This window comes from Dermacentor andersoni, chromosome 5 (genome assembly GCF_023375885.2).
Source record: "Dermacentor andersoni chromosome 5, qqDerAnde1_hic_scaffold, whole genome shotgun sequence".
Taxonomy (NCBI): domain Eukaryota; kingdom Metazoa; phylum Arthropoda; class Arachnida; order Ixodida; family Ixodidae; genus Dermacentor; species Dermacentor andersoni.
The window spans coordinates 57,258,155-57,284,477 of record NC_092818.1 but is presented as its reverse complement, the minus strand read 5'-3'; the positions used below and the strand labels follow the sequence as shown (position 1 = coordinate 57,284,477).

At 46.9% G+C, this 26,323-nt stretch overlaps 1 protein-coding gene and 1 long non-coding RNA gene across 3 annotated transcripts in view; both read left to right on the top strand.

The window, feature by feature from the left end:
- LOC129384662 (uncharacterized) overlaps positions 1 to 26,323 on the top strand; it is a 139,979-nt gene that overhangs the window by 66,579 nt on the left and 47,077 nt on the right. The window lies entirely within an intron of this gene.
- Positions 362 to 9,299, top strand: LOC140218341 (uncharacterized). Of its 2 annotated transcripts, XM_072288078.1 has the most exons (5): positions 362 to 460; positions 2,728 to 2,870; positions 3,836 to 3,904; positions 4,950 to 5,030; positions 7,447 to 9,299. In XM_072288078.1, the coding sequence occupies exons 2-5, from the start codon at positions 2,822 to 2,824 to the stop codon at positions 7,557 to 7,559; spliced, it is 312 nt and encodes a 103-aa protein (XP_072144179.1). In that variant the 5' UTR covers positions 362 to 460; positions 2,728 to 2,821; the 3' UTR covers positions 7,560 to 9,299. The 2 variants fall into 2 exon arrangements, with proteins under 2 accessions (XP_072144179.1, XP_072144180.1); XM_072288079.1 differs by lacking the exon at positions 362 to 460 and having other exon boundaries at positions 2,532 to 2,870.

The following is a 26,323-nucleotide window of genomic DNA, read 5'->3' as shown; positions in this document are numbered from 1 at the left end:
CTTCAAAGCGTCGTTTTACTCTCGCAAAATGTCGAGGAGAGTGAAATGCATTGTTCACTCTGTCACCAAGGAGAGAGTGAAATGTGCTTTTCACTCTCCCCTTCAGAGAGAGGGAGTGAAAAGACTAGCGTAATCTTCTGCTTCAACTGTAGGTGGCTGGCCCCGAACATGGGAATGTATCATTCATGCACGCTGAGCAAAGAGCACATCGTTTTGCCTCTAAGAGAACAGGCCGCCGCAGTTCAAAGGAACGCGTAGCGAGCGCTCTACTTTTTCACTCGGAGTGGCTCCACCGCGCGCGCGCGCGCGCAAGATCGCGGAACAACACAGCACGGGAGAAAGGTGATGTGTTCAGCGAGCAAAGGCCAGCCGAGGGAGATCGTGTGTCTGCCATCTCGCGTCGCCACGAAAACACGACAGTCGTTCGTCATGCCTTGGATATAACAACAAATCCTCCACGGTAAGTGAATTCTAACTTAGGTGCACATTCTCCGTATATGTCATGCTATCGCCAGGAAGTCGTCGCTGCGCTTAGCCGACGCGATTGACAAAGGACTAGGCGTACGCGCTGTCTCTCGATGTCAATCGAAAAAGCCAGTCGTCGCGATAACTGCATGTGATTTTATCACTTTGCCGTTGTCCGTAAGAGCTTTAAAAATCGCAAACGCTGCCAGAACTATGGTATGTTCAATAAGACACCAGGCGAGAGGACGCTTAAAATGGTTAGTTCACCAGCCCGTGATTCCGAGCCTATGCGGAGCGTGATTAGCGTGCGTTTTGTGTGTTTGAATTTATTCAGTTTGGCAGTCTACTGTGTACGGAACGCTGTTGAACCACGGAATCACATAACAGAAGGCGTCATTTTGCTGGCAGCATGCTTTTTTTTCATAAATAAACCGCGCGCTTGACGGTGTCTCGCGCAGGGGGAATCTGCGACCACTGAAGTTACGTGCAGCACCAGTGCTAGTTAGAAACTTTGCCGCAGGCATTCAGCTGCATGCTGCAAGAGGTCAGTTGGGCGCGTTATCTTGAACTTACTGAAAACGCATGAGGAATCCACGTTTTATGCTGAAAAAAGTATAAACCCCATATAAGCGATCTTGCGTGCTGCAGCTACAAGCGACGCGACGGAGATGGCTGTCGCGTTCGCTCGTCGCCTACAAGTCGTACTCCGTGCGAGCGACGATTTTGAGCGACGCCTCCCCGGTGTTGCCGGCATGAGGGCTGCAGTCACGCGTGACGCGTGCTTTAGTAATTTACGTTGGTGTATTTTACTATAAAAAGTAGCATAAAATATTTCCGGAGGTCTTGCAGTACGTTCTTATCCTTGCACGTATAAAAATTGAATCATTTGCTCGTTCCGCGCGACAATCGGTAGTATTTGAGCGATGTATGTACATCCAGTTCCGGCTTCGCGCTATTGGCTAGTCGCTCATAGAACTTCTGGGCGACGAGCGACGATTTCTAGATTTCCAGAACCGAGCCATCTGTTCAAGCGACGGCCCGTTTTGTCGCTCGAAGCCGTCGCTCGTCGCCGTCGCGCACTAAATCGCTCTCACAGTGTTTATCCCTAAGACTGAACTGTGTTTGCTCATGTTGAAATGGTGTGATTATAGGTCTGGTTTTGTCTCCTGTTGCGGTTTTCGTGCACGGTGCGAAACTGAAAGGATGCTTATGTCTACGAACTCGGTGAATTGTCGAGCAGCTAGTTACGCATCGGCATCGAATATAACGGCTGCTGTGTGGAATTACAATTGCAGGGGCGCTTTGCATACGCTTATTGTTTTGGACATGCCTGTGCATTTGCTAGTATGAGTTGGCGTGTCAGAGTTATGTCATATGAACAGCTAAATCAGCCTTCCTCTGGGGGTTACAAGGGTAATGTGTGCATTTTGCTATAGCATGGCAGATCAAGATGTGTTTATCGCTTGAATATATTTAGTAGAGAAATAAAATATCAAAATAAAATGTTGCTTTAATTCCGTGTTACCAGACTGTCGTACACAGAACAATAGGTTGGTGTAATAAACTAATAACTGCGGTTTAACTGCAACTTTTACATGCCTACAAGAATCTAAAATGCTAGATTTCAAACTGCAGCAGTAGTCGGGTCTGTCAAAAATGAACTCCACTGCGCACCTCATGCATGAAAATAAGTTCATGCCTTTTAGTAAGCTCAGATGCAGGCCGCAGTGAACTTGTTAGTATTGAAATGTGGGTAAGCTTGCCATAACAAGCCTTGTTGCCCTTTTTTATAGGCACATCCATATATCCATTGAGCTGAAGGACAATATTTTCATCCCTACTGAGCATCATGTTTGCAGCTATAATCCTCAAATTATGGCTTCAGCAGTGGCACAACCAGGGATGGTGCGGGGGGGGGGGGCACACTGGGCACGTGCTTAGGATGTGTCACAAGTGGTGTTTGCGATACACCAGACTCATGACAGACCTATGACGTCTGAAAATGACCAATATTCTATTCATTAGCAGGAGTATTCTAACATTCATGAAAAACAAGGATGAACTGTGGTTTATTTGATTTTTTGCTTAAATCTAAAAATTGAAGTTAGTTTAGCAGTTGACTGTTGCAGTCATTTGAATGTTTTGCATGCATTTCACTAGGAAGACTAAGAGCTAAGACTTTTTTATTGCCATGGCCTTGACTGTCTTGATGTTGTTTTGCACCATGCCCTTGTGTTGACTTTTGCATACGATATTTTTCAGGCACCCGCTTTATATAACGCAAGAAGGCAGCTGCAAGGACACGAGGATGTGAAAGAGCCAGTGCAGCGCAACTTCACGTAGTGCAGAGGAGCCAATGCCAAAAAATCAAAATACATTGGCATGTTATTTGGACAAGAAAACTAGTATGTGGGTATATTGGGTGTACCATTTGACCAAATGTCAACAAAATCAAGATACAGTATGTTACACGAAGTTGAAAATTCTCACGTGCTCCAGGCAGTCATCTTAACATGGTATATTTATGTAATGTCTCTGATTGGAAAGTCAAATCAAGTATGCTCTCTGGAGACAAACACATAGCAGCAAGTGTCATTGAAAAGTTAAAAATGTGTTTTAAGAAAGCTGATTAGTTCTGAGAAGTGACTGCTTTTTGTCTTGCCTCTCAACAGATATATCCATGTGATAAAAAAATAGTGGTACAATGAAATTGCATATTTGCTTAGCGACATGATACATACTTGCAATGAGCACGGTGCCTGTGTTTACTATAAAAAGCAACAGCCCATGCTTGGTTAGGTTAGGCCCACTACAACATGCAGGCATGGGTGATTGGCGCTTTTTTTATTTCTGTGTCGTGAGGTTTATTGACGTGCGTATAGGTGCAGTGGCACGCAGTATGGCTAGTACAAAAAGGGGGGGGGGCGCAGATATATGTAGCTCACTGTACACGACACAGGGCAAAGGAAATCCGTGTTCCGCAACTATGTTAAATGCCATGTACGTAAATTTTACAACGCTACTCGTTCGAAGCGCGCACAGGTGCATATTGAAGAAAAGTTTCCAGGGTAGATAATTTAGTTCGTAATTTACACTAATTTTGCTCTAACCACGAGACATAATAATTTGAATATACTGCACGGAAGAACCTAGAGCGAATTAAATTGTGTGTCAGTTTCGTGTGTATACATATAGTCTTTCCTATGCATTAGGTTTTTTGCGTAATGAATTAACAGTTGACAGCCTATCTTATGATGTGTACTCTGTTTACATTACAGTTGTTTATTAGTTTACTCGTTTGTTTTGCGACTGATGAAATGCCGGCATATATATATTTTCAACATTTGACATAACCCTGTATGTTTTGCAGGGACAACCCAGGACATGCATTTCTCAGCACCCAGTCAACTGCCAAAAGTGACTCAAACACAGGCCACCAGTAAGTGGACATCAGTTGCAATTTCACATTATGCAGTTGGCGGCTGCCTTGTACGGAGGCTTTTTTTTTAATGAGATGGTGATGTCGTTCTAATGTACATTTTTACCACAAAGGTGCGATCATGTCTCACAGAGGCATATATGGTTGCTATTCTCTGCGAGGGACGTGTTCTCGTGTTCGTGAAGCATTTGTGTTTGGTAGTATTGTCGCCCAATGAGTCGGATATAAACACTGTAACTCGCCACTGCCGGCAAGTAGTTGCGAGAAACACAATATATTATGACGCTGCAAAGTTATTTCATTAATTCGAAGGAAAGTTTTGCAGCAGGAAAAAAGGTTGCTATTCCAGGTAAACATGTCGTTTTCTCAGAAGTTATTTAACCAAACTGTGGATGCGTGAAATTCGTGACTTATGAATCGATTTTAATTCATCCTTTAGTAATGCTTCTAAAAGAGACTAGAAATAGCATGTGACTACCTCTGACCATACATTTACAGTCATAAGTGGCAGTTCCATGCAGTCTCGCACTTTATATAACCTTTCCTTTCAGCAACATTGGAACTGGTGGCTGCGTTTTCAGAAGGAGAAGTGCACTTGACACTGTATATGTATGTGTGAATTCGGTTTTCTTTTTATGTGTCGGCTCACTGACAAACAGTGCAAAAATCTGTTGTACCATGAGCCTGACGACGCCTTCTGCTGCTAGAAATGCGGCACTTCGTATTTTATAGTACTGCATGACATTTAAATCAAAGCTACCACATAAAATGATCAAGAAAACTAACCGCTGTTATAGCTGTTTTCCTCAAAGAACGCTTGTCCTTTATGGGCTGTGTTAATCTGAGCTCTCCACCGATGTTTCAGTAGTATTATCCCTTAGTGAGTGAGAGATTGGGGGCAATTAATCGTGTTAGTGTTTAAGTGGTGTCCTAATTATGTGTTCCAACAAAGTTGTCTAGATTACTTTATTGTGTAGTGTAAAGCTTATGAAACCATCAGCAACTACTGAGTTGCTAACACGCATATGGATTTGTCACTATACAGGTGGAACTCGGCTGTACCACTGCAGTGCTGCGGAAATTGCCTTCACCAGCGGCTTTGCAACAGCTGTTTCGCAGCATGTCGGTATGTGTAAATTTATAATTATGTTGGAATGGGCTAGTATTATGGACCACTGCTACTCTGTATTGTGACAGATCCATATGATAAGGGATGTAATGGGCACAGCGAAAAGAAGAAGAAGAAGAAGAAGAAACTTTAGTAAAGAATAGTCCGGCAGTTCTTGATGTGGTGGCCTCAGGTGACGGCAGCGAAAACCTTTGAATTTTTTACTATGGTACATAAACAGGCTCTCCTTTTCGTCACTGGAGCAGGAGAAAATGGCATGCAGGCACTCCTGAATGTACATATATTTCAAAACATGAGAGAGACATATACACACACATACACACACACACACACACACACACACAATTAAACTAAAGGCAGGGACGTTCCATCTTTCATCTTGAATTGAATTGTGCAGCGCAAAAATACAACACAGACCACAGAGAAGCACACATGTTAACAGGTTTGATACACACGTTAGTTCAACAGATTTGATACTTCAAGTGTGCTATTTTACACAAGGGGAAGGGAAAGGGGAGAAAATCTGAAAAAAAAGTGGAGTGGAAAAAAAGAAATCGTGCCAAAAAGCATGAGAAGCATCGCGCAGCCAGGATCACCAGCAGGACATCTAAAAAGCACTCTGATAAAATTACATACAGGACAACCTTACGTATAGTTTGTTTCAATTAACTCAGATCACATGCAGCCATTACTGCAATCAAGTTGTTTCCTTATGTCATATGAGGGAATGAGGTGGGCCCAAAAAACTGTTTAGAGCAGAAGGATTATGTTCCATTCTAGCCTCATTGCCTGCTTTTTTATCATATTTTTATCAGCTGCTTATGTTAGGGACAAAAAGTAAGAGTACGAACTGTTTCCCGATTCGCCATTCCACACAACATGTATTTGTGACTATATGTACATGCAGATGATCCATAGTTGAAAAATATTCAGTACAGTAGAATCTCATTACAAGATGCACTTGTTTGTAAGAGACATCTGAAAATGGTTTGGTTGGTTTTCCGATGTTTGCCACGTTAACAATACCGTATACAAGAGACCCCTTTGTTACTAAGGATGACTTTTTAAGTATCCACTAATTCGAAGGGACACAACCCAGACACATTCACTTTGTGCACCTTGTGTGCTCCGAAGGGCGTAAAGATCACGCAATCCTTACACAAATCAATCGCGCATGACTCTTTTAGCATGAACCAGAAAAGGAGGGCAACGAGGACAGTGCAGGGCAGAAAGTGTCGGCAGTTGAAGCTGACGAGCGTCTAAGAGCACCTCAAAGGTACTGCGAGCAACAAGGCTTTCAAAGTGAAGTGTTTAAATTCCAGAAGTTGGGAAGGAAGCTAACACAATCTACAGTCACTAAAAAGCTGTGAATGTCTTCTTTAAAGGGCCCCTAAACCATCGAGGTTGAAATTTAGTTGCGGTGTTGCAGTTCTACACAATAAGACAATGAACAGGTAACCACGAGAATTTTTCGAAACGGTGCAGTAATAGTGGAGCTACGTGTGTCTGATTATCGAAAAGTAGTCCCCACTCATTTTACTCTTTCATCTGGTACACGCCACATGGCCAGTATCGTCTTTTCCTTGCCTAGTACACCTCCAAATGTTACGGGACAGGCCAACACCAACGAGCTCTGTTGCAGCCGCGCTGGCCCGTCGTCCTGCGAGGGGTGGCGCTAATACAACGGAACTGTATGGTGACTCGTGTTGAAGAGCCTCATAGGGAGACCCTTCTGTTGGCGTTTCTGTTCTTTGCCCCCATTGGCTGCCCACAATGGCATCGCGCGCAACGCGACGAGGAAGAAGGAGTGTGTGTATTTGCTTGCAGGCCTTGCCGGCAGTCGTACACTTTCGTTTGACCAATCGACAGCACCGGAAACTGGTGACATCATCAGAGACAGCCTGGTGACGTCAGGACAAACTGGGGGGTGCTGGATAGGTCCAGAGAGGCGCACGGGGTCATTTTCTTCATATTGTGGTGCTCCGGCAGTGCTACGCACTCTGGCATTTGGCTTCGTCGATCGTGACGGCATTCTGATTTCGATACGCGTGTTTACTTGAAATGTTCAAAAAATGTCGAGAAGTGGTTTAGGGGCCCTTTAAGCCACCCTGAGCATTTATTCCTTCAGATATATCAAAACATACTTTAGTGATGATGCATAATAAAGTGATCTAGTCTGGCTCCTCAGTGTCTCAAAATTTTTGGTTTCGAGAGACATGTTTCCCGTGCCTCTTGAATATCTTCTGATGAGGCTTTACTGTAATATACACAAACAATTGTGTAACTCCTCCTGCAAGTATTATTCATTAAGCCCGGTCACTTATGTGCAAAGCTTGTGGTTAAGTCTTGATGTCCGTACTTTTTAGAGCTATGTTTATTAATTCATGCTGTTCTTATTGGTTCTTCGATGCAGGAGACAATGCCTACGAAATTATTGGCCCTGATCATGAGAGCCCTCAAGGTGCAAACAACATCTCTGTTGCAGAAGTGAGCCCGATACCACTTGGAAGTTACCAGGACAGATGACACGGCAGCAATAGATACAGAGACTGCCATGTCTACTGCAGCTGCAACAGTGTACGAGGCAAGCAGCAGCGCGTCAGCATCAGCAGCAGTGTCAGAAGGAACTACACCAGGCCTGGTAGAGCAACATGTGTGCTATCACTGACTTTTTTTGTAGTGGATACAACTCATTTGCTCAACATACAAAAGCTTTTCACCACGACTGTGAGCCAGTGTTATTGTGCAGTAAGTGCAAGACTAAGTTAGGTGTTATAACACAGTACAAGCATCACTTTAATATATGCAAATGCAAACATAATACAGTTGTTGCTTCCCCAGTCAGCCCACATAGTGACAACAATGTGGAACACATGGTGGGACACACCTCTCCCCCATTACAAGATAGTAGAGACTGTCAGTGTTGTTGCTAGATTGACTGGTCTTTGTAGGCAACTAGAAGGACAACACAGGTGTCATAAGATTGTTGTTGATGTTGTTGTTGAAGAGGTAAAAAAGAAGTTTGATGCAGCTGAAGTGCCAACTGATATTGAGCAAATCAAAAGCAACCACCTGAGAAAGCAACACTATCGAAATTTGGGTATCTATGTGCCGCCAACTCTGGTAAGGATGGCATAGGACAGAAGTGTGATGAAAATCACACAGAAACTGCTGTTGCATCACTGGCCACAGTGAGCAGTGACTTGTAGGGCAAGAGAGTCAACTGAAACGAACATTATGACATAGTGTCATGCTCCCATGTGACCACTTTTCAAGTTATTTTGCAAGATACAGCTCAACCTCCAGAAACGAGACTGTAACTTGTCTGTAAAAAAAGCTTTCACAAAAAAATTATTCATAACGCTATTATCATAGCAGTATCTTTTTTTGTGTGTCGGTTCGAGGTTCCCGGCTGTCCATTAATGCAAAAATTGAGGAAAAAAAGAACATGTGTCGTACTTACACCTTTTTAACAAGTACGAGGGGGACAGAACTTTTCTAGTCATGCATCTTCATCATACTATCAAGTTTTTAAATGCCTTTTATAATTATTATTACCAGTTATATCTGAGTGCATTATATACGGTCAGTTGGATCAGGTCAGTTGGATCAGATGCCTTATCTGCAAGCGAGCCCTATATTCAAGAAATTTGAATTAAAATAGTTACGTTAGAGACGCAGTCTTTCAGCACTTTATTGCCTGTGGTTTAAGCATTGCTCAATACTTTTGTGGGTGGAAATTTCAACCGGCACAGCACTGCGCTTTGCCACAGTCACATTTGTCTTCAAAGCGGTGTTTACCATTTGTGTTGATCTGTTTGTGTATGCATAGAGCAAGTTTTTAATTTATATTTTTCTGCATTCTTGTGCTTGCACTAAGCTTGTATAAGGCAGTTACAAAATGTGCATCACTATAACGAACTGTTCTGTTGAGCTTACACTTGCAAATAATCGTGTTCAGATGGCCGCACTTCTATGCGGGTGCACCGCTAGCTTTGTGTATGTTATCATGTTTGTATAAAGCTTATATAAGCTAGCTAGAAAATGTATGTCACTAAGCATTGTGATATTCTTTAAAGAACTGCTTGGTTGGTTTTACACTTGTGAATTAGTATTGAGGCGGTGGTATTCCCATGTATGCCCACTGCTAGCTTTCTGTGTCCTCACGTGTTTGTATTAAGTTTCTACAAGGGAGTTACAGCATGTACGTCACTAAGCGCTGTGATATTTTTTAAAGAACTGCTTTGTTGGTTTTACACCTAGTAATAGTACTCGGGTGGCACTAGTCATGTGTAGGTACACAGGGACCATTTGTATACATTATGCTCATGTAAAGCAGTTACAAAGTGTATGTCACTAATTACTGTGATATTTGTTGAATTGCTGTGATGGTTTTACACATGTGAATAATAGTGGTCAGGACACAGTACTTGCGATGTATAGTTGAACTTATACAATGTCAAGACATGGGCTGTATACGTACCAAAAGAAATGTATGTCATTATGTTGTTGTGATTATTACTGTTTGGATTTTATTAAACTGTAATAATATTGTTTCTTGTATCTATTGAGGTATGGCAATTTGTCATGCAACCAAACTGAGGACCTGAACTTGTGCATACAAATAAACAGCTAATTTAAGAGTATACTACTCATATTCTGCTAAACCAGTTTAACAAATCTTGTACTACAATGCTGGAAAAATGACAGAGCTGACTCGGATGTACAGAAAAAGTTCTGCACTGGCTGAAGGACTGCCCCACACTGGAGTTGGTAATGTTGCGTTCATTGGAGTAGAACAGAAAGTGCACTTCTATTAAAAATGCGACAGTCGGTGCAGAAACATAAGGCAGACGAGCGGATGTGGCACATTTTTTTCAGGGCCCTCCACGCCTACTACTGCATTTCTAGTCTTCCTGTGCTCTGCGTATAAGCCCCTGTTCAGCCAGGGTTTTTACTCCATGACAGTTGTTCTACTGGGTTCGTAGCAATATTGAAGAAAAAAAATTCAATGGTTTTCAAGGACTTTCGAGGCCCCGACACAGTAACTTCAAGGACCTCGTGCAATGTGTGTAGTAGTTTGGACAGGCAATAACTTGTTCAAGAACACCGTTAACTTTAATGCAAACAAAAGAAAACAAAACAAATCGCATTTCAGTGATTTCAAACATTTGAAAGACTGCTTATTTGCCTTTCACCGCCCACCACTAAACGCACACAAGGAAGCATTTCAAGAAAGCGCTCAAAGTTTTTCTGCAATAGCACAATTAACTACTTGGACCTGCAACATTTGCAGTTTTTTAATACTGTTTGGTTTGACAGTGTATGTGATGTCATCTGTTCCCTCAGCTTTTTTCACCATCAAATAAGCAATAGTCATTTCTAATTTCTTTTTATTGTGTCTGCCGCTCTCAATTTATTCTTCACGGCTTCTCTTCGAATGCCTCAACTGTTGAGCTTCCTGCTTCTGCTCCTCCAAGCACATTTGTCGCCGGTTCCATGTGCATAAAACTGGTATCTGCAGCTCCTTTGTAATTTCAACTTTAAGGATGTCGCTTTCCTTCTATTACCTCCAGAGACAATTTTCTGTGACATGCGAAAGAGTGTCACAGAAGGGAAAAAAAGCGCTTGGCAATGTCTGCTAAGTCTAGCCAAGTGTACAAGTTTAAGGATTTTCCAGTACTTCTAAAAATTCAAGGGTTTGCAATGCCTTGAAAATGGCATTTTAGAAATAAAGGATTTTCAAGCATCGCTACAAACCCTGGATTCTAGCACCTAAATAATTTTACAAGCTTATTTTGGCATGGAGTTAGGAAATTCATGCTTTCTAGCTAACGCTGCACTATCTCTGTACAGTGAAGCCACGAGAGCGCAACTATTTTGGAGTAAAGAAAAATACTGAAAGCTTTTAATACCACTCTTCTTTTTTTCTATGGAGCTTCGTATTGCCTAGTTAAGTTTACGAATGTGCCTGGTTTTGGCGGGCGTTTCTTCGATATTTTCTGGAAGAAGCAGATGTCTAGCCCCCGTATTCAGAAATGTATCTTAATACAAAGCTCATGCTTGACTTGATATAAACGACGCCTGGTGCGAACGTCCCCCAAGACGCTCACTGCCTTTCTTTTGGTGCGTTCACGACTTGCGTCGTTTAGATCAAGTCAAGCATGGGCTTCAAGTTATGATGCATTTCTGCATATGGGGGTAAGCGTGCACAATTCCGGGCAACGCACTGTGCCATTGACACTGAGAGAAAACGGGGAAAACAGAGTTAACCACTTATGCTCCTAAACCTTCGCGTGCCTGTGGTGTGCGTGTATCGTGGAAGAAGAAACAGCGCAAACACAAGGACGAAAAAAAGCATCAACCACACCAGCGCTTCGTGGTGTGGCATGTTTTTGCGTCGTCCTTGTGCTGCGCTGTTTCTTCTAAAATGCTCAACCAACTAGCCGGCAATTCCATCCTGTGCATATATAAATTGAACACACGCATGAGTGTAGATGGTTTTCGAAGCTTTTAGAACGAGCACTGCCACAGGATACGAGCAGTGCACGCGTAACAAGTGGACACATTAGTCATTTAAACATGCGTGCCAATGCATTTGACGCGGCTATCGGCATAAGCAGTCTCCAAATGCTGGAATGCATGCGCTTCAAAACGCTAACGATCCGCTGCTAATGCAGGACAACAGCTCACAGCGGACTGAACCAAACTCTAAACTAATGCACTTGAAAAGAACGCCTACACGGCAGCGTGAGGCACGTCGAAATGCCTGGTACTGGCGTCGCAGTTGCTCGGCAGTATACGCGCGAATTAAATTCACATACGTGGATGGTTGGCGCAATACTTTGTATCCGCGTATTTTGGAGAACATGGACTGGAGAAGCACTCGATCATGAGCTGAACGGCACATTTGTTATTTTCCTGCGGTGACGACAAGCCGTGAATAGTTCTCACGTTGTCGTCTACGTTGTCTTCCTTTGTTAGTCGTAGCAAGGAATGGAAATGATGCAAACGCACACGTATTCCAGTACACAACTGCACAGCACACTGCAGAGAAACCCCACCCACCACAGCCGATTCATCAAATACGTTTGGTATATATATAACCTCTAAAAGAACACGACTGGGCGTGGCGGCGCTGTGGTGTAATGGTTATGATGTGTGTTTTGAATTGTACAAATGCGAGTGTACGCGGGTTCGAATTCACATGATGTATAGAGCATTGTGATTCTTGATAAGTATGTGATTCCCTTGACAATTGTATTCTAATTAGATTGTGTGACTACTGGTTGTGAAATTTGCGAATATATTTGCAGATTAAGTGTTAATTCGCTTTTTTTTCTCCTTAGTGGCGTTCGTGACGCATACGCATAGGCCGCTTCAGAGCAGTCACGTCTCACGGTAGGCAGCAAATAGCCAGGAAAAAATGACTTTAAAATCCTGCCTTTGCTCACGCCTATTCTGAAGGCCGCTTGGAATCGGGCCAGTGTCTCTGAGGAGCCGCCTAGGGAACAGTATATCAGCGGCCCTAATTTGATCTGATTTCCTCCCTGCATGCGTGATCAGGACTTGGCTAAGAGGGTATTGGGAAGAGTACTAGCACTCTGTTCTGAAGGAGTACAAGCACTCTGTTTGGGGGAGTAGAAGTACTCGGTCTGGCGGTGTACTATTAACCCTGCGGGGAGAGTATTAGCACTCTGCGGAAGAGTGCTAGCACTCCCTGTGGGAAGAGTATTATCACTCTGCGGAAGAGTACTAGCAATCCCTTGCGGTGGAGTAACAAAACTCTGTCAGGAGGAGTTGACCTACTCTCTCTCAAAGAGGGTCGATCTACTCTCGAAAAGAGAGTGAAATATGGGACAAGCAGCTACTCCCTCAAAGAGAGTGCCCGGCACTCCCTTAGTTCTTAGAGTGTAGTAGGCAATGTAGCACTAGCTCTGAGAGCTGCATTTCTTAGTTTTTCGAAGAGGTGCGGCCAAAAGTCACAAGGAACGAAAGGCGACGTGGCTGCGGCGAACGGGAAGATGGGCGACGTGTTTACAGTAAACGAGACTGGTGTCCGCGCGGCGATGGTTAGCGGCTGTACCACATGTCCCGAGCAGAGTTTTCGTCGCTGTTAAACTCGGCGGTGGGCGAAATATTGCGGGTATTTCCATGAGAACGGCTCAGGTTGTTCGGCGTGCGAGGTTTTGCGGGCCACGAGTTGCGGCAGTATCTGGCGACATGACCAATACGGCGACAGGTGAAACATATCGGCCGGTCGTCCGAAGTTCTGCATTCAGTCGGGTTGCGATAACGTGGAGAGAAGCGTCGGGGTGGAGCGAAAATAGAAGGGCGTTCGTTAGCTCTGCGATGGGCGACAGCACACACAGACTGTTAACCAATGTTTTCGAGTTCCTGGCGAACGATGGCTTCCACGAGGGGAGCTGAAAATATTATGGCATCAGGGCTACGCGAACAAAATGCTGCGGGCGCCACCATCACATTCAGTTGACGTCTAACGATTCGCACCACGTCCTCTGATGGCGACGCATGCTGCTGTGCGGGTTGATGTTCACAGATCGATATTGCGGCAGGATTGGAAAATCTGGCGAATGGTTGTAAGACGTGTCAGCTTTTGGCCCGCTCGAATTGTCGGAAGTCTTTAATGATTCCGTCAACTGTAGAGCAGCTCTTCTACATGAGCAGATCAAACGCGTCGTCAGCAATGCCCTTAAGCGCGTGCCTGACCTTCTCAGCTCCTGGCATGTCGTGATCGGCTAGACGACGAAGTGCCAGCACGCCCTCGATGTACGAGACATAGGACTCCGCGGGGGATTTGGCGCGGAAGGCCAGTTCCTGCTTTGCGGCAATTTTACAGCCGGCTGGTATCCTAAGAACTCTGTCAATATCTGTTTGCATTGGTCCCAGCTGGCTAGCTCTTCTTCGTGGTTTTGGTACCACACATTTGCCATGCCGCTTAGGTAAACACCAGGTTAGCGAGCATAAGCGTAAAGTACCATCTGCTGATTCCACTCACGCGTTCGTACATGGCCACCTACTCTTCAACGTCGGCGCCATCGGTCCCACGGAAAGTTCCAGGATCCTTAGATTGCACAACGATAACCAAAGGTGAAAGCGATGTAGCTGGCGACGGTGACGTTGGAGGTGGCGACGACGTTGATTCCGCGTGCTCACCGTCATTCATGGTGCGGATGGTGATGCGACGTCCACTGCGGAGCTCCGTTTCCAGCCGTGGTACCCGGCACCTATCATCATTATGTTACGGGGATGTTGCGAGTATAAGAAAACTGTTGCCCTCGAGCTCCAGCACTGGTAAAGCTGGCGCCACCGTCTGTGTGACGTGCTATTAGGGATCACGTGGACATAGCGGCGGCGTCGGCTGCTTCGGGAGCGCCGAAGCACGCTGGAAATGAGAGTTTAAATTACCTCGTACGCCGAGGTCCTCATTTATAGGCGAGATTTTCCCGCTTCCAGTGTCTCCTTTACATCGAGTGAAAGCCCTACAATAGGTAGTGGCTGCCGATGAAGGCGCGCAACATGGTAGGCTACGGCTCGGTGCCGCAGTGCCGGACGTACGCAACGGAGCCCGGTATCAGCTTTATTCATACGTGTTAAGAACGGCACGCTGAGGTGCGAGTTTTGCCAGCCAGTTGCGACAGCGGCATCAACTTTTCCTGGAACGCAACCGCAAACCTCTAACCACGGCGTCACTAAGTCGACTGTGTGTGGAGAACAATACGCGCGCCCTCGACTCTCCGTCGCTGGAGCCAAGACGAGTTCGACGAAGCAGGCTTTGTGCCCTCAGTCAAACAGCGTAAGAGGTGGCATTCGGTGCTTAAGCAAGTTTTGCATGCGCTCTATTGCGAGCACAAGGAGGTCTGGGAGAACTGTCTGCCGGCAACTTTTTTGCTTTGCGAACGGTTCCACATGAACCGACATGGTTCTCGCCAGTAGAACTAGTGTATGGGAGGACACTCCGTTCTGCACTAAGAATATTAAGAGAGATGTGGGAGGAAAGAGGAGAGTGTCCTACAGTGGTTGAATACGTGCTAAATCTGCTGGAACGGCTAAGCGGAACCCAAAAACTAATCGAAAAGAACATGGGAGTAGTTCAAAAGAAGGCCAAATTCTATTACGGCGAGGATGTGAGGCTTCGTACGTTTAACGCCGGAGACTAGGTCATGATCCTCAAACCTTCAAGAAAGAACAAGCTTGAAGTTCACTGGGACGGGCCCGCTAAAGTGTTGCACAAGCTTTCAGATACTAACTATGCTCTGAAAATGCCCGGTCGCAAGAAGGAGGTGAGGATATATCACTGCAATTTGATGAAGCCGTATGTAGAGCGGAGCGGAGTCATTAACTGTACCATCAAAGAGCAGGATGACACTAGTACCAAATTTAAGGAGTATAAGGCGACCTCCAACTCTGAAATCGGCCTAGAAAACGTAGTAAAACATTCGGTAAACTCGCAACGCTCTAAGACCCGAGCAGCTAGATGAGCTAAAAGGGGCGTCAGGGGAATAGCTCAACATATTCAGCGATCGGCCAGGTAGAACCGAACTAATAACGCATGAAATGGAGCGGACATCAACCGAACCCGTAAGATCAACGCCTTACAGGGTCTCTCCAAGAAAGAGAGAGATTATGGAGGCAGAGATACAGCGCATGCGGGAGTTGGGAGTTATTGAGCCCGCTTGTCACCGCTAATACTGGTAGAAACCCCTAACAAGAACCCTCGTCCGTGTGTTGACTACAGGAAGTTAAATGCCATCACTAGGGTTCAGCTGTACCCGATACCCAACATTGGGGAATGAATTGAAAGAGTTAGCGTTGCTAAATACATTTCAACTATAGGTCTCGTGCAGGGGTACTGGCAAGTTCCCCTTTCAGAAAGTACCCGCCGCAATGCCGGTTTTTTGTCACCTGTAGGCACTTTTCGCCCTCTCGAACTCGGCTTCGGGCTGCAGAACGCGCCGTTTAGCTTCTCTAAGTTAATGGATATTGTCCTAAAAGTCTTGCAGGAGTTCGCCCTGCCATATCTTGATGATGTAGCAATTTTTTCGGACAGTTAGGAGCAACACGTATCACACCTCAAACAGGTGTTCCCACGGTTGAGGGAAGCCGGCTTAACGATGAAAGCGGAAAAGTGTAGATTTGGTTGTTCGCAGGTTACTTATCTGGGCCATGTTGTCGGCCAGGGCACGAGACGGCGGGCCGAGCTGAAAATAGCTACGATTGGAGAATTTTCACAGACGCGTCCAAAAATAGACCTTCGTTGATTTTTGGGACTTGTGGGGTACTATCAACGGTGCATTCCGAATTACTGGCAAATGGCAAGCCCATTAACGGACGCCCTCCGAAAGGGAGCGCCGAGTAGCGTACACTGGGATAAGGACAAAGAGAATGCTTTCCAAAGTTTGAAAACGCTATTGGTTTCACGTCCTGTGCTTCGTGCGCCAGTCTACACAAAGCAATTCATAATTCAATGCGGCGCAAGCGAAAGAGGTATGGGCGTGGTACTTAGTCAGGTCAGCGACGATAACGAGGAGCATCCTATCCTTTATGCCAGCTGTAAACTAAATGTAAGATAGAAAGCCTACAGCACTTCAGAGAAGGAATACGCTTGTTTAGTTTGGGCCGCCCAGAAGTTATCGTGTTATTTGTACGGAACAATGTTCATCTTCTAGACCGACCACTGTCCTCCGGCGTGCCTCAATCAAATGTGGCACAAAAATGGCTGCTTGCTCCGATGGAGTCTCAACCTGCAAGAGTACGACTTCTCCGTTAGATATAAGAAGGGAAAGTTGCATAGCAATGCGGATGGTTTGAGCAGGCTAATTTCAATTCTGCGTTTAAGGGTCCCGCCTAAATTTTAGGGCTACAATTTTTAATTTTGTTAAGCCAAGAAGATCCCCTCTTATTTAGCAGGATTCCCTCCATGACTGCTGAATTTGTCAGCACGAAATTGTTTCAAAATTTGCCACAACAAAATGCAGCATTTTTTGCTTCTGCACTCATGTTTTCTTTGAAGCCTAGCGGGTCTAAAGTGAGATGCAAAGTACGTCATCTCGGCGCAGAGCCATGTTGTGGGGCTCGTTTTGCAGTTGCCTGTCCTTGTTGGACGTTTTGGGCCGGTGACATCATTACACAAGTGGTCGCTGCGAGCCAAGGCATCACCCCCTGTCCACTAGCCGTTCTCTTCCAGCCCAGCGGTTGTCAGCGCTGGACAGCCGAGATGTTCCGGGCCATTGGGGCGCTGTTAAGAACGGCCCACTGAGGTACATGTTTTTCCAGCCAGTTGCGACAGCGGCGTCAACTTTTCCTGGAACACCACCGCAAACCTATAGCCACGGCGTCACTAAGTCGTCTGTGTGTGGAGAACAATACGCGCGCCCTCGACTCTCGGTCGATGGAGCCAAGACGAGTTCGACGAAGCAGGCTTTGTGCCTGAACCCACCACCGCTGACCTGGTCTGCTCTGAACAAGGGAGTCCCCGAGGGAACGTAGTTCGAGGCTCTTCCCACTTGCCGTTCAAGACGCAATACAATGGGCAACTGGCGGTCGTGCTGCGGGGTTCACCTCGAGGAATAAAAGACGCCTTTCCTGACGTAAGCCCCGAGTTCTACGAAGTCCGTCTGACGTCGGTTCAGGACCGTGAACCGGTGCGGAAGTGTGTGCGTGTAATCCCTCGCGCAGAGAGGTGACTTGTTTACGATGACTGGTCGAACGTTTCCCTCACCGTGGGATCGAGGGAGGACCGAGTGTTTACAAACCGCTGTTGTGCGGCCGCTCAGTGCACTTTCTCTCACAGTCATGCTAGACTGATGAACTGCAACGTCCTTGTGTAGATACTGTAAATAAACCCATATTCCTCGTTCCTCGAATATGGGTAACTAAGCCCATATTCGACATGCTCATATTCTGCGGCCTAAAGCTCATGGCACGGTGCGAAAACGCGCACGCGGCGAAAGCGAAACAGTGCGTGGACAAGCATGCAGAGTTGACTGTTGGGCTAGTTGGTCGTCCATATTTGTAGTAGCTTAGCGCGAATAAAACCACGGACACAAGGAAGACAGACAAGTAAAAGCGCTGAAGACGCCCATGCAGCATGCAGACGCGCTGTCAGTCGCTGCGAACGTGTGCGATCGCTGCATTGAGGCTTCATTTTATTACGCTCCATTCAGTTATACACACTATAAGAACATATTTCACATAGTTTGCCCTCAGCGTTTGCCTACCTTTCACGGAAGAAGCCCGTTCGGGAGATTCCTTCGCGGCCGCTGCGCGCAGTGGCGTTCAATGTACGCATTCGGTAAGGGCATAGTGTCTGTAAACGATTCTGTGCCTTCAGTTTGCCCAAGATTATTATTTAGACAGCAAAAAACACCTCTCGTTTCGAAAGTACTTACAGAGATGCCCAGAAGAGTTCCCGCGTGGTGTTTTCAGTGAGCACTTGCAGCAAAACCTATGAGGAGCGCGCCGCGTGGTCTCTCATACTACGCCAGCGAGGTGCTTCCGATAGATGGCGACTCCGTAACTCCTCGCCGATAATATTTACAAAATATATACAGGATCAGTGAGAGCAGTTAAGATGGCTGACCACCAACAACATGCAGCACCCAGCGTCTCTGATCTTCTTCTTCCTCCTTCTTCCTTCCGTAACAATATATACACGTACAAATATATACGTGCAAACTTCCCCACGCGATCGGATAGGAAGACTCCGCCGATGCGTTCGTTTGTTTGGATCACCCGCCGTGGTCGCTCAGTGGCTATGGTGTTAGGCTGCTGAGCACGAGGTCGCGGGATTGAATCCCGGCCACGGCGGCCGCGTTTCTATGGGGGCGAAATGCGAAAACACCCGTGTACTTACATTTAGGTGCCCGTTAAAGAACCCCAGGTGGTCGAAATTTCCGGAGTCCCTCACTACGGCGTGCCTCATAATCAGAAAGTGGTTTTGGCACGTAAAACCCCATAATTTAATTTTGTTTTGTTTGGATCACAAAAGGGGGGGCATCTCACTAGCCACATGCCGGCAGCGCCTTTCGGAGATTTCGGCAACCCAGTTCGTAAATCTTATGTGCCTAAAAACTTATTCATGTATCCGCAATATATGTGTTTACTTCATCACAATGGGTAACTCAAAATAGAACAATTTCTAAACGGTTCTGGCCTCGTAGTTCCGGAACCGCACGTGCGCAGAGGACCGTGAACTCGGCTAGGCAAACCCTACAGGCATACCGACGACGCTTCACAGTTGCGAATACATGCTCGTGACGTACAGGAGTACAAAACGAAGCACGCGAAAGCGAATATAAGTGCAAATGTAGAAGAAATGACGGGACTTAAACGACGACTTTATTTTTACTTGATGAAAATTTGTATGTGAAGTTTGCAAGTGCTGTCTTCACGTTAATTTTTGTTTTGTTGTTTGCGTGCTACTTTAAACCTTTTCATCAATTTTCCTCTTTTCTCTTCCTTTCATACATTCTTCTTGGCGGGGGGGGGGGGGGGGGGCTCTCACTAGAAAGTCAGTGTGAGGCATGTCGGTAGAGTTAGTTTACGTCCATTGATATATCTCCAATGCCTCACAACATGCTTGAATTATCCGCGGTTCACGGGTTTTTATGATCGAGGCAGGTGTCACAGTATAATTTTTCTCAATGGTTCTAACATCGTGGTTTCGGAGTCTCCCGCACACAAGAGGCCATGAACGCTGCTAGATACCCGGTATATCGTCCGCGGAATTGAACAGCAATTAAAGGTAGCGTGGAGAAAAAAGAAAATAAGAAAATGAAGAAAATAACTTTCAGCGCTTACCGCGAATTCACTAGTCGGATTGAGTATAACCGTTCCCAATATTATATTTTTCGGAGCCTCTTTCTCCGGGACGTTATCATATGGATGTGGGTGCTGCTGTTGTGAGACACATAATTTAAGTAGGACACCTTCCTTGATAATTTTTTAAATTTAATCTGAACTTATTTTTAAACTGTTCAAAATTTCTCGACAGTGCTTCTTTTAAGACTCTTATAATCAGTTTTCATAAATCACGCGATTCTTGGCCAATCCCCCGTTGCGGGTGTGAGGAACTCTCGAAGGAAGCCAAGCAAGCACTGATTAAGATACTCCTGAACAACCACTTACTACACTGGCAGTTTATTAACATCATCAACGTAGTTGCAAGCCAATGCATCTGTGGCCTCTCATTGGGGCCAACGTACGCTATCACCTCACCAGAGGCTCACGTAGCCTCCATTGTGCTACAGCGTTAGGGTGAAATGGGCTGCCCATAATGACTCCGTCGCCGCTACTACAGACGGGACACCATTAATATTGTCTGAATTGAATAGTATTCAAGTTCGTCGAATACAGTCACACTGCCACAGCCAGGCCTAACCATCCGTTGACCGAGAAGGTCGCGTCCTTTTATAGCTGCCGTTGCAAAACAGCGCAACGTGTCAGCGCCCCTTTTCATGAAACCAGCGCCTGTGATGCGCGTCAAGAATCCGCGGTTGACAAAGTAGACACACATGAAACGCCACCCGCGAGCCAGTCTTACGTCTAAACAATGCATACGCTGGAAAAGCTAGCGCAGCCGGCCAAAAACTGTTTGAAGAAAAAACACTTACCAAGGTCAAGTATCCTCCTGTGGACACCGTGGCATGGAATGCTCACAATGTTTACACTTTATATCTGACGAACCTGTAACCATTTATTGCTTGCATCGCACAGGGGTTCGCTGCATCTTGCATGCACCACGTTCAGCGGGCATTTGTTTGTGAAATACTTGAAACGTTACGGTGCCAAACATAGGCATACGAGGTGAAAAACGCTAAACTATAGCTCAAGATACCGTGAAACGTCAAACCGCCATATTAGCTCATATTTTGTCATGCACAAACGCGAGACAGCAATGTACGATGAAGTTGCTAAAATTGAAGTTGCCTTGGTGAAGCAGGCGGGAACACGCAGTATGTCTACTGGCTCTAACTGAATAAACTCTTTTTGTCGGAGTTAGGAGTCGGAGAATAAACTCTTTTCGCCACCAGCAAACCAGTCTTGCGTCTAAACGCTGCATACGCTGGACAAGCTAGCGCAGCAGGCCAACACTGTTTGAAGAAAAAACACTTACCAAGGTCAAGTATCCTCCCGTGGACACCGTGGCGATGATCACAATATTCACACTTTATGTCGGACGAACCTGTAACCGTTTGTTGCTTGCAGTCACACAGTGGTTTGCTGCGTCTTCTACGCATCAGGTTCGAGACATATTTGTTTGTGAAAGCCGTGAAACGTTACGGTGCCAAAGATACTGTTACGCAAGGTGAAAAAAGCAAAACTATCGCACAAAATACCTTGAAACCTGAAACCACAATTTTAGCACAAATTCCATCATGCAGAAACGCGAGACAGCAAAGAGAGACGAAGTTGATAAAATTGAAGTTTCCTGGTTGAAGCAGGTGGGAACATGTAGTAGGTCTCCTGGCTCTAATTGACTAAACTCTTTGAGTCGAAGTTTAAAGGTCATTGTGTAGAAATTACACATCAGATGTTCTTGATGTAACCCTAAATAGCCTCCGTAGCCTATGATCGGCTTTCAATAAGAACGCGTAACCCAATACTAAACCAAATATTTGAAACAGCAAAACAACTGCCGCAGTAACTTAAATTTTAAAGATTTATGCCGCTTAGAAGTTACGTTACAAGTTACCGAGCTTAGAGTGTAGCAATGTTGCCAGCGAAGCTGTGCAAGGTGATCTAGAGCAGCCAAGCTTTGAAGCGAAACAATTTTCCAGCAAGTTAGAATGTTAGAAGCCTCTACAGCGCATGAGCAGGCACAGATATGCTACACATGTATTTGAGCACGTGTCGGCAACATGCCTACCCACCAAGTGGGTCAGGCGTATGCACTACCTCGAACAGAAGTGCGGCCTCCTCATCAACTCAGTGCGAGCGGACACGGCTAGGGCATACGCACAGGAGGTGCGCTACAGAATACAACATGCAAAAATGTTATGTGGTGACAGGCGCTGATCAACGACACCCTGGCTGTCTACTGGAATCGTAGGAGTGCAATTGGGACCGTCCACCTGTACGACAACACGGTCGGAAGATGACTGCTCTTCGAGGCAAGTGCAGAAGCACGGAGTGCGATTACACCGTAACGAACATTCGACCAAACTATGTGCATAGTGCTGTGTCGAGCATGGGGTAACGGGAGGAAACAATTGAGCATGTCATGCTAGAAGGCCAAAGACTGAGTATACGCCGTGCCAATACGTCTCTGCTGGAGGCACTCGGCTTTGAAGATTGATCTGGACTATTGCGCGCAGCGGCAGTCGCAGTAATGAAGCAAAGTCTTGAAGCTCCGGTAATAAACTGCAGGAGCCAATCGACAGTCAACAGCCAAAGCAGATTTTTTTTTTAATGCGCAGATAAATGCCTCAGCGCATACAAGGGTATGTGATGGGGGTGAATAAGGATGATTAAATGAATGAAAAAAGATTTGCTGACTTAATGAAGTCCAAGAGGGATCGATAGTGCGGTCCCTGCGTCCAAGCAGTGTAATGGCTCAGATTATGCGGCGAGAGTCCCGCTGCTGCGAGGTGCCGGAGCCTCGTCGGTTTCAGAGCAGGGCAAACCCACAGCAGGTGGTGGATGTCGGTTTCAACATTTTGCGACTTGCAGAGTGGACACTCAGGACGAGGATATAGCGGGCGAAAGTGCGGCCACTTCCTAGTCATGGCAGGAGTGAGGGCTACCCCGACCCGGATCCTCCGAAGCGCAACCTCCTCTGCCCGGGTAAGACCGCGGGGGAGGTTTACCACACACGGAGGTATGAGAGCACGTGTGCGGCGCCGAAGGTGCTCCTTTCTTGTTAAGAGGAGGGTGGCATCATCTAGGTGAAAGAGTTGAGGCAGTGACGATGGAGAGGTCGCTAGACGGGTCGCAGAATCCGCACGGCTTTGGAAGCTTAGAAGGTCGCGTGGGATCCACTCGACAGATATTGGCTGCGGGATGCGTGCCGCCAGAAGATGGATCTGTTGGCATATGTCAGGGCTGCGACTGACGCGTCGCAGAAGCCGCGTCGCCTGGAGCGCATCAGTGCGGATGACGATGCGGGCCGTGGGGACCATGGGAAAGGCGGCTACAGAGCACAACGCTTCTCGGATAGCAAGGAGCTCAGCACAAAAGGAGGAAGGAGGTTCTTGGACTTGAAACCGGGTCGTCTTATTAAGGGCAGGTGCGCATGGGCAATAAATTGCAGTGGTTGTTTCACAGCCCTTAATGCTTGCATCAACGTAAAGGACGATGGAGCCAAGCGGCAGGTGGGCATCTTGAGCTACAATTCGGTCACGAGGCGACGCCGCCGCGTGAGTTGATGTCGGGCGATGTATATCAGTTGGCTTGTTATCACTCAGCTGTACAAAACTCCAGGGAGGAAGAACTGGCGATGGTGGTGGTAGAAGCGAGTTCGAGAAAGCGTAAGCCCTGAGAGCACACGGTGCGTGTGAAAGGCTGGTCTTAAGCTTGCGAGCATCACGTCGCTGCTGCACCAGCTCATCTAGTGTGTTGAGCTGTGCATTTTCTTGGAGAGCCACGATCGGGGTGATGCGGGGAAGGCAAGTGATGACCCTCATTGCCTCGCGATTAACAGCCTCAAGGAGATCCCATTGTGCCCTCGTCAAATGCTGGAATTGGGCCTGATAAATAAGGCGTGGTTGCACTACCGCCTTCACCAATTGTCGCGCAACATATGAGCGGGCGCCGCCCATTTTAGGAGCAATGCGCCTAAGAAGACCCAATGTCTGAATTGCCTGCTTTTTAGCGCTGGAGAGCCAAGCAGTTCCGGTTCCCGACTCGTGTACCATCAGACCCAGAATTTTTATAGTTGAACATTGTTGAAGAGGGGTTCCGGACAGATGAAGACGAATGGGTGTTCCAGAGAGTTTACGCTGGCCCCAGCGATTGGCGACTGACATGTAAGCAGATTTGCTGACGGAAAGACTAAGGCCGACCGAAGAGGTGTAAGTCGCCGTGATATCTAAAGCTGATTGAAGGGCAGCGGCTTGAGTCTGCAGGTCGTGATGAGTGCTCCATACCGTGATGTCATCAGCGTACAACAAGAACTTTATGTCGCGTACATCGTGCAAGCGCCATGCAAGCGGGATGAAAGCAATATTGAATAATGTGGGTGATAATGCAGATCCCTGGGGTACGCCACGAAGAGGACCAAATGAGCCGATGGCGTCACTACTGAGGCGAATTGCAAAATGTCGGTCTTCAAGGAAAGATTTGACAAAATTCCGTACTCTAGGGGGAAAATGCAGCATGTCAATTGAAGCCAAGATGGCAGCATGACTGATATTATCATACGCCTTTTCGACGTCCATAGCGAGGACAGTACGGACACTGTGGCTACGAGTTGACGATAAAACCGAGGATGCCAAGACAGCCAGCCCATCTTCAGTACCTATGGATGGACGGAAGCCAATTTGAGCAGGGTGGTAGAAACCGTGGTGCTCTAGCCACCACGACATTCGTGTGGCTAGCATTTTCTCAGCAAGCTTGCACAACGTTGACGTTAGGGAAATGGGTCGGAAGTTGCCAAGGTCAGTCGGCGGCTTGCTTGGTTTCGGAATCGGGATCACAATAGCTGACTTCCAGCCTGGAGGGACAACGCCATCTAGCCATACCTTGTTAATGGTGTCGAGGAGTTGAGGCAGCACAGCGGAACTCAGGTTCTTGTAGGCCTCATAAGTTATAGAGTCTGGACCTGGTGCTGTCTTGCGACTGGTACCATCTATCGCTGCAAGCAACTCAGGCATGGTGAAAGAGCTTGCAATCCCCTCGGAGTCTGCTGTAGATGGTAACCTGTCCATATGTGTCGGAATCCCTGCCAAGGGAGCACCATTGGCTGTTTGAGGCAACACGTCGTACTGCGGGAAAAACTTCCGGGCTCCTTCTCTGGCGAAATCATCCGGCGACAAGCCAGCAGCGAAGCAGGCTGTGGCTGCCGCGTCTGGACGGTGGCCACCGTGTTCCATTGCACGGAAGGTTCGCCAGAGAGAAGCATTCGATGTCTTGGATGAAAACCGCTCACACCACGTATGCCAGTGCCTCCGCGAGAGGTCGCGTTCATATCTGCGGGCCTTAGCAGTAAGGAAATTCAGTCTTGTACGTGCTTGTGCAGAAGTGGGGTCTCGGGATGCTGCCAGCTCAGCTTGTCTGCGAGCAGCCCACAAGTTGAGCAGGCCGCAATCCGCTGCCGGTCGATCGACGTCTACCCAGCTGATGGTTGTAGCTTCATTGAGCGCGCTTTGTATGCGGTCAAGAAGTAGTGGTGACGAGTCCACAGAGGTATCTCGGAGAACGGTGCGGAATTTGTCCCAGTTGACCACAGAACACTTGCGGCGCAATCGGCGGGCCTGCGACGGATGAAGGCCGATGATGATAGGGTGGTGGTCACTACCCCAGCAGTCGGGCTCCAGGTGCCAAGTGGTAGTGCCGGGACCCGACCACCACGTAAGATCCGGTGCGTATGTTGTACGTCGAGCTTGAGGCACAGCTCGTGTTGCTGAATCGGGATGGTTCAGTAGTACAAACAACGCATCCGCGAAGGCGTCCCGCACGCGCCTACCTCGAGGGCTAGAAGTAGGGTACCCCCAATCTGGGTGAGGGGCGTTGAAATCACCACCAACTAAAATAGGACACGCTGGGTATTGGCGACGGACATTCACCAACCAGCCCAGATTAATTCTTGAAGAAGAGCCACCGGCTGGTCTTATGTAGTATGACACTACCACAACAGTTGCCTTAGGTAACTTCACAGCTACTGCCACTACCTCCTGATATGAGTTACACCAGTTTTCAAGAGAAAGGCAGACCTGAGGATAGCGCGTGTCCACATACACTGCCGCCTTTCCTGGAGGGGCAGCTGTGTGCACGCGATGGTCACTCATCGAAGGGGACACGTATCCACTGAAGCCCGGAATGGCAGGCAAGGCGTTGGTCTCCTGCAGTAACAGGGCCCACACCTGCAGCTTGTTCATACGTAGACGGGATTTAAGCTCCCCCACTTTCGTGGAGAGCCCTCTACAGTTCCATTGAAGCACGCCACAAACACCTGTGCCCGCCATTTTGATTACGAGTCCAGACGTTGCAAAATCACAGATGTCAGGTTTGATAACTGGCTGACCACGAACCGCAAAAGGGATGTTGTAGAGTTATCCGGCAACGGAGCTGAAGATCTGGTAGACTCTGCGACCGATACAGCGGGGCGT

Coding starts and splice junctions, on each gene's coding strand:
- LOC140218341 (XM_072288078.1), top strand. CDS start 2,822: ATGCCAAAAAATCAAAATACATTGGCATGTTATTTGGACAAGAAAACT. Junction 2,871..3,835: donor TTATTTGGACAAGAAAACTA/GTATGTGGGTAT, acceptor TATGTTTTGCAG/GGACAACCCAGGACATGCAT. Junction 3,905..4,949: donor GACTCAAACACAGGCCACCA/GTAAGTGGACAT, acceptor GTCACTATACAG/GTGGAACTCGGCTGTACCAC.